The sequence below is a fragment of the Choloepus didactylus genome, chromosome 6, assembly GCF_015220235.1.
Source record: "Choloepus didactylus isolate mChoDid1 chromosome 6, mChoDid1.pri, whole genome shotgun sequence".
NCBI lineage: Eukaryota > Metazoa > Chordata > Mammalia > Pilosa > Megalonychidae > Choloepus > Choloepus didactylus.
In genome coordinates this window covers 35,694,945-35,710,623 of record NC_051312.1, presented here as the reverse complement: position 1 = coordinate 35,710,623, position 15,679 = coordinate 35,694,945, and the positions used below count along the sequence as shown (strand labels likewise).

Sequence of the window (15,679 nt, the reverse complement as noted above, 5' to 3'; positions counted from 1 at the left end):
CAAGGGCCTCATCTTCAACCCTGATTTCTTGAAATCTGTATAAGACTTCATCTTTCTGTAGGGCCTCAAGTTTATCCCAGTATGTTCTCAGATATCATCTGGTTCTTTCCTCATAGCGACCAGCCCTGGGAAGGATGGGGCAGGTGTGAGCCTGAGGCTTTCACCATCACAGAAGGTGAGAAGGACTTTGTAGCAAACCCCAGAGCCAGGGTCTCCAAGCGGGCAGCCTCGAGTCACTGTTACATATTCTCACACCTCCACCCATTGCCCAGGCTGCAGAAAATCATCCTTGCGGGTTGTCTTCAGAGCCCACTTTATATCTGATGCCCCCCATGATGGTCAATTATTGAAAGGTGGATTTGCAGGATGAGGGCACCTCCGACTGGGTGGGACTGCACTTCTGGAACAGCTGCTCTCCCAGAACTTGGAAGGTGGCTTCTCTGAGGGCCCCTAACTCCATAGCCACACCCCCGTGCTCACCCAGGACTCTTGCAGGAACGGGCACTGGGACTGAAGTGACTTGCCCTAGGCCACGCAGCCCTAACAGCAGGAGCCCAGGGGCCCTGTGCACAGCTGATTTACACGGCCGGGACTCAGCACTGCCTGGGAAACCTCTGCCCTCTTGCCTCTATATTCCTGGCCAGCTCCAGTTGTCCTCTGCTTTGTTTTGTCAATAATCAGAAGACTCGCCTTCCAAGGCATCAGCTTATGCTTTAACCTTGGGAAATAAAGTCACCGGGGCTAGCTTGATGGGGCACGTGGTGCCGTCTCGTGATTCACTAGAGGCAGTGAGACTTCTCAGGAGCTGAGGCTGCAAGTCCTGGCTTCCTGTTTACTAGAAGGGGTCTCTGGGCCTCAGTTTCCCTGTCCATTTATGAGGGGCTAGGGCCAGAGGGGCCCATTCCAGAGAACTCGTTCTCCCAGGAGACAGCGAGGTTCAGTGCAGAGTCAGGGGCTGGGTCCCCTCTGACTCCACCCTGCTTCACTGCTTGCTGTGTGCTTCATCTAGTCCCCTCCCCTCTGGGGCCTCTCTGGTTTCATCTCAAGATATGGAAAAGATATATCTGCTTTAGGGAAATACTACTTGGCAAAGTTAAGGGCCACAGAATGTGCAGGATTGTATCCTCGGGCACGTCATGATCTCAGACTATTGCACCAGGGGAGGGACACCCAGACCTCCAAGAACACAGGCAGGGATGACTGAGCCATGGACCTGGACCTGGAGAAGCTGAGCTGGGAACCAGGCCCTTGGCAAGGAAGTGATACCCCATTCCCAACTTCAGTGCAGCCAGGCCTTCGGTCCAGGCCGCAGTTCTTGGGAGGTTTTGCTGGGCCCTGGCTCCCTCTGAGTCCCAAGAATCTCCCTATTCCCATTCCAGTCTGGTGTTTCCCAGGACCCCTCCTGCGTGTGGGGGGGAGGGCAGTGCCCCGGTGGAAATGGCCCTGCAGTGCCAACCCCTGCCCGCCTGCCCGCAGCTGGTGGGTACAGTGGCTTCTGTGTACAGTGAGCCCCAGATTAGACGGTGAGCTCATCGGGGCAGGAATGGGGCCGCCCGGGCAGGGTCCCTGGTTGCTGCAGGGCTGACTTAGGAATGTCACCAGGACTTTCCCTGTATCCTCTCCCTCTCTCTCTCGGACTGTCCTCTCTATCTCTCTCTTCCTCCTTCCTGTGTACATGCTGACACCCCCTCTTGGAACTTGCTGGGCATTGTCATGGCAACCCTCCAGCAAAATTACCAAAACAACTTTTATGCTCACAATCATACCAGACGAAGTGCTAATTCTGAGTGAGACAGAAGCAGCTGGTAGGATGCTGAGGTCACAGGCTTTGTGTGGAGGGCCGGGTGGGGCACGGGGCAAGCGGGGCAGCAGCGGGAGACGGGGCCACCGCGGGGAGGCGGGACCACTTGCAAGAGGCCTGTAGTGCCCTGAGAGATGTTGCATTTGTTGCTGCCCCCTTCACTCTCTTATGCCACATTTCCATTTGCATCTCACCCACACGCACTTGCACATGCACACACATACACACACCCTTAGGCTGCTCAGCCAAGTACACCCAAAGTGCAGATTGACCCTCACAGCAATATCTGGAAAGACGTCACCTCAGTCAGCACTTGGAGCCCTGAGGCCCACTCTGGGGAGACTTTGGGTGACAGTAGGGGGCAGCCAGCCAACCCAGACTCCTGGTTGGCAACAGGTCCATGCTGGGGTAGCAAAGCAGCCACCAGAAGGGGCCTGACCCTCTTGCTCCCCACCCTGCAGCACCCTCCACCCTCAGGGAGAAGCAGAGGAGGACCTGGGAACAGAATCCCCCTGACCTGAGTTCCTCCCACCTTGCTGGGGACCTCGGTGACCCACTGCCTTCTCTGCACCACAGGGCGCCCCTGCACCCCTGCCTCCTTCCAACCTGGACCCGGCGTACCGCAGGCTCCTTGGAAACAAAGCCCTGGTAATAGCTGAAGAACTGGTGGTTGCTTTTTTTAAACCCCAGCTCTGCCAATACGCCGAAGTGTGGGTGGGGATGGTGGAGGAGGTGGCGGCGCAAGCCCCTCCCCGGTCTGCTGCCATCTTCCTGCCCCATCTGCTCCCCCAGCAGCCCCTTCCATGAAGACGAGCCTTCCCCCGCAGCCTCAGCCGGGCCCCAGTGGGAGGACCCATTTCCTATGAATGGGTCTCCTCATTGCTCCTCCTGAAGAGGATTCTAGAATGTTAGTGTTGAAGGGGCCCCCAGCCAGCTCACTTCACAGGTGGGGAAATTGAGGCTCAGAGACAACTGGCCCGAGACGGCGGAGAGCATGGGTGATGGAGCTGATCCTGTGCCCCAGCCTCCTGACTTCCAATCCAGGACCCTTCCTAGTCCATCAGAGAGACTGGGAGACGTGGCAGGGTGGGCAGTGAGCACTGATTTCTGAGTCAGGTGGACTTGGCTTTGAGTCCTACCATCTGCACTTAGCACTTAGTGGGACCCTGGGTGAGCTATAGAAATACCCCGAGTCCTCATCTGCAAAATGGGGGTGATCCTAGGATCCCCCTCAAAAGATGGCACAGGGATGGTTTAGGTGAGAGGGTAATGCAAGGTGCACTTGGCCAGGCACATAGGGGAGGTTCCACAGGTGACATTTCTTATGTCCTTCCTCTGTAATGCCAGGGCTGCAGCTCCATGAGAACAGGACTGTCCTGCCCACCCTTTACTGGTCAATCCCTGCCCCAGGGTGGGGAGGCAAGACCACTTAGCCCATCCTGGAAAAGCCCCTATGGACCACCCTCCCCCACAAAGCCCCAGACTCTGCGAACTCAGCAAGACCAGAGGGCTTCCCTGGGCAACAGGGCCCAGCACCCAGCACCCGGCAGGCCTCTCCTTGGCACAGGCAGCTCTCACTGGATCCCTTGCCCCATCCATGCCAGGGAAGGGAAGTCCCTGGTCTTTCAGCCTTTGGAGGAAAGATGGGTATTGGGGTGGGGTGGGGTGGGGGTCTGAGACCCCTGACTGCCACCTCAACATGGTTGCCGCTGCTGCTTGGAATTCCACCACTGGGGACATTCTTAGAGCTTGCTGATGCTCTGTCTGGCTTCCTCTTTTAAACTGTGAGTCAGGCAGGGAGGGTGAGCCAGCCAACCCCCCAGATGCCCTCTAGAGGAGGAGATTCTTGGAGCCTTTCCCTGGCATCTTCTCAGCCAAGTTGGGCAGCTGGGCTGATCTGGACGTGAGATAACGAAAACCAAAACAACTTTTATTTCATGCATAAGACATGCCGGGCACTCTGCGAGGTGCTTTCCATGCATTAATCATGGGCTCCCAGGCGCTTTACCCAAGCTTTCCAGGTACAGAATCCGAGGCTCAGAGGGTCTGACCTGTCCACGGTCACAGAGTGAGTTGGTGGCAGACCTGGGGTCAGGATCAAGGTCTGTGTCTAACCTAACAGGGGCCCCTAGCTGGGCTCCCATGGGAAAGGGAAGGCACAGAAAGCGCAGAAAGTGCAAAAAGGCCACCCAGGGTTAGGGCTGGCCCTTGAGACCAGAGAATCTAGACAGTGTGGGAGCTCAGAGCTCATCTTTGAGGGCAGGCTTCAGTCTCTCTCCCCCTCCCCTCCCCTCTTCCCAGCCTGCCTCCCCAACCCCCCCAACCCCCGCCCCCCATCATGAACAGGGCTGAAGCCAGACTTTCTGGTGGAAGAATGGAGGGGGATGATGTCATCGCTAATTCGGGACCCTGGCTGCTATGTGCCAGCCTCCTTTCCTACTTTCTCCTCCCTGCACCAGGGTGGGAGAGCCTCCCATCCATCCAGGGAAGTTGAGAGAGGTGATGGAGAGTACCCCAATCCCTGGCCTGGGGATTTAGGGAGAGGAGGAGCTGTGCACGTTGGGTAGGGAAGCCCCGATGGAGATGGGTTGCTTCTGGGGTAGCTCCCTCATCAGCTTGCAGCCATGGGAGTGGAGCGGGCATGGTGGCATGTCATTCCATGGGACCGAGGAGCTCCTGTTATGGGTGAGCGCTGATCTAGGAGCTGGGGTAAGGCAGTGGACAAGCCTGACAGTCCAGTGGGGAAGGCTGGCAATACAAAAGTGCATAAGGAAATCTTTTAGATAATGATCAATATGTTATGAAGAAAATAAAACAGATTAAGGGAGTAACTGAGGAGCAGCCTTAAATAGAATGGCTGGGGAGGGCCCCTCTGAGGAGGTAATATATAGCTGAAACCTCTGCACTTTAGAGACACACGTGGCTTGTCCAAGGCCACACAGCATGTTCATGGCAGACTAGTACTCACCTCTAGACTCCCATTCTAATGGTCTCCCTCCTACTAGAAGCATCCTTCTCTTGGATTCTGACACTTTCTCCTGATTTCCCTCCTACCCAGTTGGCCACTACTTCTCTGCCTCCTTTACCGGCTCATCCTCCTCCCAGTGTTGGCTGGTCCTGGTGCTTCTCTCTCTGGAAGTCTCCACCCAGTCCCCCACGTCAAACACCAAAACTTCCACCTCCATCCTGCCCCCCCACCCCGTGAATCCCACTGGTTGGCTGGACACCTCCACCAGGGTGTTTAATGGCTCTATTAGGGAGAACAATGCTAAGCTGAGGCAATACGGAGACCCCAAGTTAGTGATTTTAAAATATTCATTTCATTGCTCTGTCACATAATCATTCCAGGGGCAGTGTTTCAGACTGACAGACAGCTCAGCTTAACGTGGTCATCTAAGGACCCAGACTAATGATGGCTCTGCCATTTTTACAGGGTCTCTCTAACGATTGCTCTTCTAGCCAGTATGAGGGGCAAAAAAACAGAAGGGCCGGTGATTTCCTCTTATCTCACAGACCACTTCTGCTCACGTTCCAATGATGAGAGTTGAGACACGTGGCTGCACCTAGCTGCAAGAGAAGCTGGGAACTGGGTCCCATCTGGGTGGCTGGCTGGCAGTCTCCACCACAGTCCACCTTCTAGAGCAATGAAGACTTCCCTGCCCTGGAAGTGGAGGAAGTTCTCTAATTAGACCCTGAGTCTGCTGTCTGGGGTTGATGCCTTTGTCCTGTGTCCTCTCTGGCCCTTGGCTTTGCCCTTTGAGAAGTTCTTCCTTGTTTGTCATTCTTCATGAACATCCAAGAGGGTGTTGGAGAATCTGTCCTCCTTAGGGACTGATTTGGGCTTGAACAGTCACAGGCGTTTGCACCCAGCCTGGCAATTCCGTGAAACACTTGGAAGGCTTTAGATCTAGCTGTTTCCAGTAAGTTCCATGTGCCAGTAACCACACCCAAAGTTCCTTTCTTAACAGAGTTCTTAAGTCTGTCTTCTTTGTCCAACCCACCCCTTTCTCCCTCATTTTAAATGAATGTAACTTGAAGGCCATCTGAAATCATAGGCTTGGGTAGGAAGACAACACTTCTTTTTCAACATATTTTTTTTAATTAGAGAAGTTGTGAGTTTATAGAAAAGCCACTCCAAACTACAGAACTCCCATATACCATCTCTATTATTAACACATTGCTTTAGTTGGTCCGTTTGTTACAGTTAATAAAAGAGTGTTACTATAATTGTACTATTAACTATGGTCCACAGTTTACATTAGGGTCCACTATTTGTGTTGTCCAGTTCTATGGTTTTTAAAATCTTTATTCTAGTAACATATATACAACCTAAAATGTCCCCTTGTAACCGCATTCAAATATACAATTCAGTGTTGTTAATTACATTCAAAATGTGCCGCCATCACCACCATCTACTACCAAAACTTTTCTATCACCCCATACAGAAATTCTGTACTAATTAAGCTCTAACTTTCCCATCCCTACCCCTATTCTGCCCCCTAGTAACCAGTATTCCAGTTTCTGACTCTATGAATTTGCTTATTCCAATGATCTCATGTCAGTGAGATCACACAATATTTGTCCTTTTGGGTCTGACTTATTTCTCTCAACATGATGTCTTCAGGGTTCATCCATGTAGTGGCATGTATCAGAATTTCACTCCTTTTTACAGCAGAATAATATTCCATTGATGTACATTCCATATTTTGTTTATCCATTCATCTGTTGATGGGCACTTGGGTTGCTTCCATCTTTTGGCAGAAGGCAACACTCTTAATCTCAGACTTGCTGCAGGGGAGTCCCTTCTTTTGGCTTAATGTTTGACCCAATAGACAGGCACCGAGAAAGGCTTTCAGCCGCAACAGTCTGATCTCCTGCCCTCTGGACAAAACTCGTTTCTGGACACTCTCTATCTCTGCCCATCTCTTCTTGCAAACCGGCCAATCTCTTTCTTGTAATATCTTACTAAAAGCAGCAGCCAGTAGCCAACTTATGCAAACCTTTTTGGCTCTTTCCAGCCACTTCTCTAGAATTATAGACTCAGTAGGCATGTGATCTGTAGTCCAAGTTATTGCAGGTGATGTTTTCAACAAACGTTTTATCACAGCATAGCAAGGGTCCCCAGCTTTCCATCCTCCAATATCTGTTTCTGTTTTGCTCACCACTTATTGGCTAAGCCAATGCCACATATTTTAGAGTTTGTATAAATGGCAGCTTCTTTGTCGTGGTACCGGTTTGTCTATTTGTGAAAATGTTGCTAAGCTGCTGTTAGAAGGAAGTCCAAACTACAGGGGCTTTAAGATTATAGAAATTAATTTTTCTCTCACATAATCCTTCTGAGATGAGCATTTCAGGCCTCACCCAGGTGGATAGGGGGTTTTGATGAGTAGCCAGCAGACTGCACAACAGACCTACTTGAAATCTGGATTTCATCTCCTCCCCCCCCCGCCCCCACTTTCCCAAGGCAATTCCCTGCCAATCAGTGGCATCACCATCTAATACTTGCTCAGGCCAGATACGTAGATGTCAACCTTGATTGCTTTATTTTCCTTCTCCTCCCACATCTAATCCATCAGCAAGTTCTCTCAATTCTTTTGTCAGACATATCCGAAATCTGGCTATTTCTTTATATCTCCACTGCCTCCACCACAATAAGGGTTCAGTCTCTTGAAACTGGAGTCATGTAACAGCCTTCTAAATGGGCCCTGCTTCTTCCGCTGCTCCTCTCCAGTCTACTCTCTACACAGCAGCCAGGGTGGGCTTATAAAATCATAAACCAGATCATGTAACTCCCCTGTTCAAAACCCTCCAGCGCCTTACCATAGCCGTTAGAATAAAATTCTACCTCTTTAACCTGATGGTCAGGGTCTTACGTGGCTGTTCCAAATTCTCACCCCCTTCACTCAACTCTGCTTTAGCCACACTGGCCTTCTTGCTGCTCATTGAATCAGCCAAGCTCTCTCCTGCCTTGTTTGCACCAGGGTTCCCTCTGCCTGAAACACTGCTCCTCCTTCGTCACATGGCTGGCTCCTGCTTTGTCCCCACAAGGCAAACTACTTTGTATGGTGGGTAAGAGTGAGGGCCTGAAGCCAAGCTGCCTAGGTTTGAATCTCACTTCTGCTGTTTACTAGCTGTGTGACCTTGGGCAAGTTACTTAGCATCTCTGTGCCTTGGTTTTCCTATCTGTAAATGGCGATAATAAAAGTACTTGTTTCCCAGGGTTGTTGAGAAGATTATATTAGAACAGCCTACACATTAAAGGAGTTTGTGTATAATTAAGCATAAAAGAGCTTAGCACATAATAAGCACCTAATACTGTCCTTTGGGTGTCAGCTTAAATATTACGTCCTCTGAGAAGCCCTTCCTGACTGCCCATTCTGAACATCTTTCCATCTGCATCTCTGCCACAACACTGTTTCAGTTTCAACGCAGCACATGTTCTTGTTTATGTATGTATTGTTGCCCCCCAACTAGAATGTAACTTCCATGAAGATAGTGACTTTATCTTTCTTGTTCATTTCTGTGCCTTTCTCCAGCCTGGTACACAGTAGGTTCTCAATAAGTCTTTGTTGAATGGCTGTGGAAGGAATGGACACCAAATCCCACTCATCCTGCCGTGGCCCCATGAGTCTCTCTGGGTGTCTGAGGGTGTGCTGCTCCGTGTGTGCCAGCAGCTCTGCCCACTGTCAGGGACTTGCTCAGTTTCCCCAAACAGGCCTGGGGGTTCTTGGGCTCCAACTGTTCTTAGAAATCCTGGGGCACGGGTGGGATTTATTTCAACCGTCTGACCCCTTAGCAGGGGACTGTAAGAACATGGACTCTAGAGTCCATCCCACCTGGCCCCATCAGTGGGCAAGTTACTTAGCCTCTCTGGCCCCAGTTTTCTTATATGTAAAACGGGGTTGTTATGATGATTAAACAGAATAATAGATGTAAAACAAGAGCTCAGCGGCTGGCTTGGAGTGAATCTCTATGGATGGTAGCTGCTTATTGCTATTATTACTGCGCTGTTGTTAGTGCCGCATTGAACTGTTGTTCTTTTGTGAGCATGAGTGGGGGTGCCTGAGGGACAACCACAGAGAAGACATCTAGGAGGAGTAGAAGCAGACTAGAATAATTGGGGTGTGCGTGTGTGTGTGTGTATGGGGGAGGGGGGATAGTTGGCAAGGATCCAAAGAAAGAAACCCTCCCCTTTCTCCGAGCCCACCCTGGAGGCTCGGCTGCAAGGAGAGCTAGAAGCTGCATCACGCCACGCGCGCCCTGCGCAGAACCCGCGGCGGAATAACCAGCGCCTGGAGGGTGTGCATCTGGGAATAGGAGCTGGGAAAGGGACCTGCACCCCCGCGGCGACTCGGGTTGGCGCAGATTTGGGAGAATCCCAGAACGGACAGTGACAGCCCAGTCCGGCGGATCCGAGGCCCTCCCCACTGCTCCCGGCTCCGGAGCCTCCCCCTGCCTTGCCGCGAGGCCGCGCTCGGCTCCACCGCGTGCTCCCGGGGCTCGGATTCTCCCGGAACCCGGCGGGCGGGGATGTCTTCCGGGGCCGGCGCCGGAGAAGGGGCCGTTACTTTCCCAGAGTGGCGGGGCGACGTCAGGCGGAAGGGCGCGGGGCGCGCACGCTTTAAATGGCATTCGCTGTCATTCGAGCTCGCAGCCGTGTGGGCAGGAGCGGGCTATATAAGCGGCAGGCCCGGCCGCCGCGGGCCAGACGGCGACAGCAGTGGTAGCAAGCGCCTGGGAGCAGCGTCCCCGGAGCCCCGCGACCCCCGACGGACCCGTCCTCCCACCCGCCCTCCCGAGGAGCGCTGGCCCGGGCCCGAGAGGGCCGCCGCCACCCCGCAGCAGATTTGGATCCTCCGCCCGGCGAGCCCCAGGCTGCTGCCTCCCGGGGCGCCCCGGCGCAGCGGCCGCCCCTGGAGAGCCCCGGTGCCCCGCCGCCAGACCCCGCAGACGCCGGCAGCGCCATGGCGGCCGCCAAGCCCGGCGAGCTGATGGGCATCTGCTCCAGCTACCAGGCGGTGATGCCTCACTTCGTGTGCCTGGCCGATGAGTTCCCGCAGCCCGTGCGGCCCGTCAAGCTGTCCAAAGGCAAGGGCCGGTTGCGGCGGCCGCGCCAGTCCCGCTTCAAGACACAGCCGGTGACCTTCGACGAGATCCAGGAGGTGGAAGAGGAAGGGGTGTCCCCCATGGAGGAAGAGAAAGCCAAGAAGTCCTTCCTGCAGAGTCTGGAGTGCCTGCGCCGCAGCACGCAGAGCCTGTCGCTGCAGAGGGAGCAGCTCAGCGGCTGCAAACTGAGGAACAGCCTGGACTCCAGCGACTCCGACTCGGCCCTGTGAAGAGCGCCGCCCGGGGACCAAAAGTGCGAACCCCTAAGGGGCCTGCGGCGGGCACCGGGAGACCCCTGAGGACCGGGGACCGTCGCCCGCTGGCGCGCTTGGGCGCCCACCCCACAGCGAACTGGTTGATGCGCCCCGCGCTGCGCTCGCCCTACCCAAGAGCGCGCGCGGGGACGCCGGGGAGGGTGGCGGCTTTCTTTGCCCTTGTAAATGTTTATTTTTTAACTCTTCCCAGTACGAACTCTGCTGTGAGTGTGTGCGGGAAGGCGGCCGGCCCGGAGTCGGCCCCGGGTCGCCTGGGCTTCCGGAAAGCTGCTCCACGCCCTTGTCCGATGGTTTGCAACTCCGATTTTGCACACCGCTCCACCGTGCCCCCCCAGCGCACACCCGTTCACACTCACGCAAACACACTCTCGCTGAACACTTTTATAATTGTGTCCGATGGGACTTGGGGAGCAGCGCGGCTGCTGCTGCGGCCGAAGGATTGATATTTATTTTTGCATTGCGATGGCTGATGGTGTTTATTTAACGATGTTTTTACATGGATATGTCTGTGAGGCTCCCGAATGGAGACGAATAAAGCCAATATATTTGCACAGTGCATTTCTTCAGGCTCTTGACTCCTTGAACCTTCGGGGCCCAGGCTTCTAAGGCTGGGGTTGGTGGCAAAGATGTGGTGAGGATGGGGGGACATGAAGCCCTGAGTGGAGGCAACTCCACAAGCTTCAAGTCACTGGAATGAGGCTGGGTCCCCGGTGCGCGGTTCCGTTACTCCCACCACTTCCCTGCACACCCTGTCCAGAGCGCCCCAACCTTGCTTGTCTGTTCCCCTTCGCTGGAGTCCGGGAAGGGGTGAAATCGCTGGGGAGGATGTGGGGATGGAGCGCACCCTCCTCAGTGCAATTGACCTGTCAGGGAGGCCGGGTTCAGGGTCACCGTCCCGCACCAACTGCAGGAAACCCCACTGACTCCGCACCCTGTTCTGGCGGCAGCCGAGCAGTGGGAGCCCCGAGCGGGGTCTTTGGGGCAGTGGGACTCTAGGGAGGACCGAGAGCCTATCCCGGGCTGGGCGAGAGTGTGGGTGCGGGTGTGAGCGCGCGCTGACAGTCGCGTGCGGGTGAGGGCCCCGCGCCCTCCGCACTGACTGAGCGCAGTGCCAGGCGCACCTGCGCTGGGGAGCAAACAGCGGCTATATAGCTTCTTCGGCCCTTTGGGCCGCGCCTCCAGCCCCTCTCCTCTGCCCACTTCTGCAAGGAGGATGGGGCACGCCTCTGGTCAGAGCCTGAAGGGCGGTTAGGTACCACCGAGTCCCTCCACATCGTTTATTTACAGAGGAGAAAACAGGCCCAGCCAGAGCGAGGTCACATGGAGAAGAGTGGCAGGTCAGGCAGTTGTCCCGACGTCCCGTCCAGGGCTCATGCACCACACCAGGTCTGCCTTTCTAATGTTCTCCAGCAGCTGCAGTGCAGACCTGTCTACACCCTCAAATCCTCTACTTTAGCAGTGTAGCTGTGTCACCTGGCAGCAGGTGGTGGCGATCAGGGTAATAAAGAATTTGGGGTTGAGGAGGGTGGGTCCCCACACCTGGAGCCCCGTCCAGGGTTGCTTCAGGGCTAATCCACCATGGCCAGGTCAGGTTTGGGGCGAAGACCTGGAGGAGAGAAGGATGCTTCACCTACTCCTCCCTCTCCAGGTTGACTAGGTCTCTTTACTCGGGCGCCCTCTGGCGGTAAGGGTTGGTATATGTGTGTGTGTCCGTGTGTGTGTGTGTACGCGCTTCTCCCCAGCAAATACCCGTCCTCTCCACCCAGTCCCACTGGAGACCTGAGCTGCCTTTCCCTTCTCACACTCTATCGTTTGCAGTCCTGGGCTCTGCAGAAAAAGAGAGCAAAAGAAAACTAAACAAAGGAACACAAATAGAACCACGGAGGCTGAAAGGATGCCCTCCCCACTGGCCCAAAGAGAGGAGGCCAGGCCCACAGCCGTGGGAGCTGGGGACACCCTGGGTGAGGCAGCTCTTGGGGTAGTCCCTTCTGTTGGGTGAGGGGGTAGAGGTCCAGCTGGCTCTTAACTGCAGAGGCCTCCGTCTTGTGAGGCCACCCCAGACGGATGCTTTGATTCAAGTCTCTGCAGCTGCCATAGCTACGCTGGCATGAGCTCCTGGGGGTGGAAGGAGGGTGGCTGAAACTCAGAACTCCCTCCTTTCCAGCCCTTTCTCTTCCCTCTCCAAAGAGCTTGCTAAAGGAGGGGAGAACTCTAGGTCCCAGGCCCCCTGATACCTTGTCTTACCGTTTCAGCAGCAGTTCATCTGCAAAAGCCTGATGCCCCAAACCTTCCTGGTGGGCTGCCAGACCCTTCCAGCCTGTGATCCTGACCCAGGCATCTCCCCTCCGGGTACTGTGCCCCTGCCGGTAGCCATCTTCCCCCTGGAGAGCCCCTACCCAGCTCAAGGTCCACCTGAAAGGCCTCCTCGGGTCTCCCTGGCCAGCTTGCTTGCTGGTAAGTGGGGACCACACCCTAGCCCCCTTACTCCCTGCTCGGCCCCTGGCAAGACCCAGCACCCAGACGGTACTTCTGAGATGTCCGTTGGGATAAACTGAATAAAGGAGCAGTGAGAGAGAGAGAGAGCAAGAGAGAGAGAGCAAGCGAGCACAATGCCACCTTGCCAACTTCCTGGTTTGTTTTTCAGTTGTTATTATAATTTTTATTACCTAAAAAATAGTTTGTTCATCATAATGCAAAACAAATCCCTCCTACTCCCACCACTCAGAGATAAATATGTTAATCTTTTGGAGGTTATGCCTCTCTGTGTTTATTTATTTTCTTTTACAAAATGAGTTGATGCTCTTACACTATTTTTCACCTGCTTTTTTTTACTTAGTTGGATTTTTTTTTTTTTTTTTAGCTCTTTTGCTGGCACTGTACATCTCTTGTTTTCCATTTCTTATCTGTCTGAGCTACCTTTTGGGAGATTTATTTAGTTCTTTCTTCCAATTTACTAATGATCTCCTCAGCTATAAACAGACTACTAGTTAGTCTTTCTGATGAATTTTTTTACTGTATATATAATCAACTGTAATTTTCATTTTCATGGTTTCTAATTGCTTCTACTTAGTTGGATTTTTATTTAATATCAGTATGTGTGGTGCTGCATCATGATTTTTATAAAAGTTCATCGAATAGATATTCTTCCTTTAATTAAGCTAATTCCCTCTTTTCTGTAAAACTGACTTCCTATTTGTTCCATTTTCCCCATTTCGCCTGTAACTGGCAGTTCTAAGGGTTGAATGAGGAAAGCGATTTGTAAGGGGCAGTGACGGATGGAGGAGCCGGGTGAGGGAGGGGGAGGTTGAGAGCAGGTCGGGCCTGGGGTGCCCTGCTCTCTGGGGGTGCTCTCTGATCCTGAACGTCTCAGTTACAAACGGAGGAAGAGGGAGGCGGACTTGGGAGGGGCTCCCCAAGGTCCCTGTGGAGCTGCCGGGGCTCAGCCCCTCCTTGTGGCTTGGAGGCAGCACAGATGCAGGGAGGACAATGGGCCAAAGAGTGGAAGATGAGGAAAGAGAGGGAGAGACGGGCAGGAGGGAGCCAGAGAGAGGGACAGATGAGGCCCTTCAGAGAGAGGTAATGGAAAGAGATGGAGAGATATAGAGTCAGGAGCCAGGAAATTCAAGAAACAGAATAGAGGCGAAGAGGAGAGGGAGGGAGAGGGAAGGGGAGAGAAAGAGAGGGAGAGAGGCCTCCTTCTTTCCCCGCCCCGCGTCGGGTCTGGAGGCCGAGAACAAGTTGAAGCCTAGACCAGGCTGAGGTTACAAGTGGCCATCCCCGCCCTGGCTGGCAGCCGCTTCTAAATATTTCTCTCTGGCCCTGGGGGAGATATTTATCAGGGTGTTTCATGGAGTGATTTAAAAGCTCCTTTGGTCTTTCCAGACTGCTGTGTGCCAATGCTCAGCCCACTTGGTGTGGGGTTGAGAGGGAGGAGCTGTCTGTGCAGCTGTGGCCTCGGGAGTGCTCCCTCAGGGGTACCCCTCATGTCCACCTGGCTTAGGCAAAACGGGGAGGGGGGAAAAGGGTCATCATTTAGTGGGCACTTCCTATGGGTCCTCTAATTTCATCCTGATCACTTTCCCAGGCATTTTACAGATGAGATAATTGAGGGTCAGAGAGGTTAAGTTTCCTGTCCAATGCCGCACAGCTAGTCAATGGTGAGCCGGGATGCAACCCAGTAATTTTTTAAATTTTATTTTCAAAGTCTGTTCTCTTTCTATAATGAACCCCAGCTTCTTACTGGGACCGCCTGTGGCGGCCATGACCTCCTATTTCAGGGAGTGTAATTGCTCTAGCTCTGAAGTCCGTTGCCTTCTCTGCCTGAGCAGTACCTCCCACGGGCTGGTGTCCACCAGTGACTGCATGTGGCTGGGGCTCCGGGGCAGAACCGCTTCTGGGAGACACCGAATCTCTTTGCTGGTGGACTTTGGTGCGAGGTTTTCCCGGTAGCCCAGCTGAAGCTTGCTCAGACTTTGTGGCTCCAGGAGGACCTCCCTCTTTCCCCTTCTCCTTCACTCAGGGTCCTGTCTGCTTTGCAGCCACAGTGGGCGGGCTCCCCCAGCCCTCCCTGACACCGTCCCTGTTTCATTTCACACAAACATTCCTCCTAATGAAATCCTTCCTCCTTTAATCCCACCTTGGCATCTGCTACCCAGGTTTGCACACCCTTCCGTCTCCCAGCAGGTTCCTGGTGCTGCCGGGCCTCTCCCTAGGGACCCCCTCAGCACAGGGGCAGATGTTGCCCTTCATTTTGGGGAGGACTGTAGGGAAATGGCAATGTTTGCCAAAAAAACATGTGTGACGTTCTGCTGGCCCTGTGTTTCTGGATGTTCTAGATGAGGAATAAACATGTGGCCTGTGTGTGTGTGGGGGGGGTGTCTCCCACATGGACCACTGTCCTCTTAGCCTACGCGCAAAGCCAGTACTGACCACAACAGCTGTCTTTCCTTTCAATTCCCAGGCCTATGGTGGAGACTGCTAACTGCCCACCAACATTGATTTTCCCCTTGTCCAGGGCACGCAGCCACTTCGCATATCCCAGGCTCTCTCATGGTTGGGTGTATCCATGTGATTAAGTTTTTGCCAAGGGAATGTGTGCTTCTCTCAGGCCCTGGCCTCAGGATTGTGTGACCGTCCCTTCCCCACCCTCCAGGCTCTCTTCTCCTTCCCACAAGTGAGAGCCTGGATGTACCTGGAACCCAGCTATTACCAAGCTGACAAAGCCAAAGGCCTGGGGGATGGCAGAGAAACAAGATGGAAGGACCCCCGGCTCCCCAAAGACCACGTGGAACAGAATGCGTGTACCAGTCTGGAATATTCACCACGGATGAACATGAGGGAAACATGCTTGTGTCTTGCTTGAGTCACTGAAGCATTGCTGTGTCTCTTTGTTATAGCAGTCTTCCCTTACCCTTACCCTAAGTAATACAGGAAGTATTGGCAGTGGGGTTCTCTCCTAACAAAACCCTAAATTATGTGACATTGACTGAGTGGTTTT

The 15,679-nt window shown here is 53.7% G+C and overlaps 1 protein-coding gene across 1 annotated transcript; it reads left to right on the top strand.

Annotated features, from left to right (window-relative positions):
- Positions 1-9,137: 9,137 nt before the first annotated feature.
- On the top strand, positions 9,138-10,738 carry C6H11orf96 (chromosome 6 C11orf96 homolog). The gene is given in 2 exon segments (XM_037838716.1): positions 9,138-9,539; positions 9,542-10,738. Coding segments are annotated over 2 exon segments (804 nt in total). The 5' UTR covers positions 9,138-9,331; the 3' UTR covers positions 10,138-10,738.
- Positions 10,739-15,679: the final 4,941 nt, after the last annotated feature.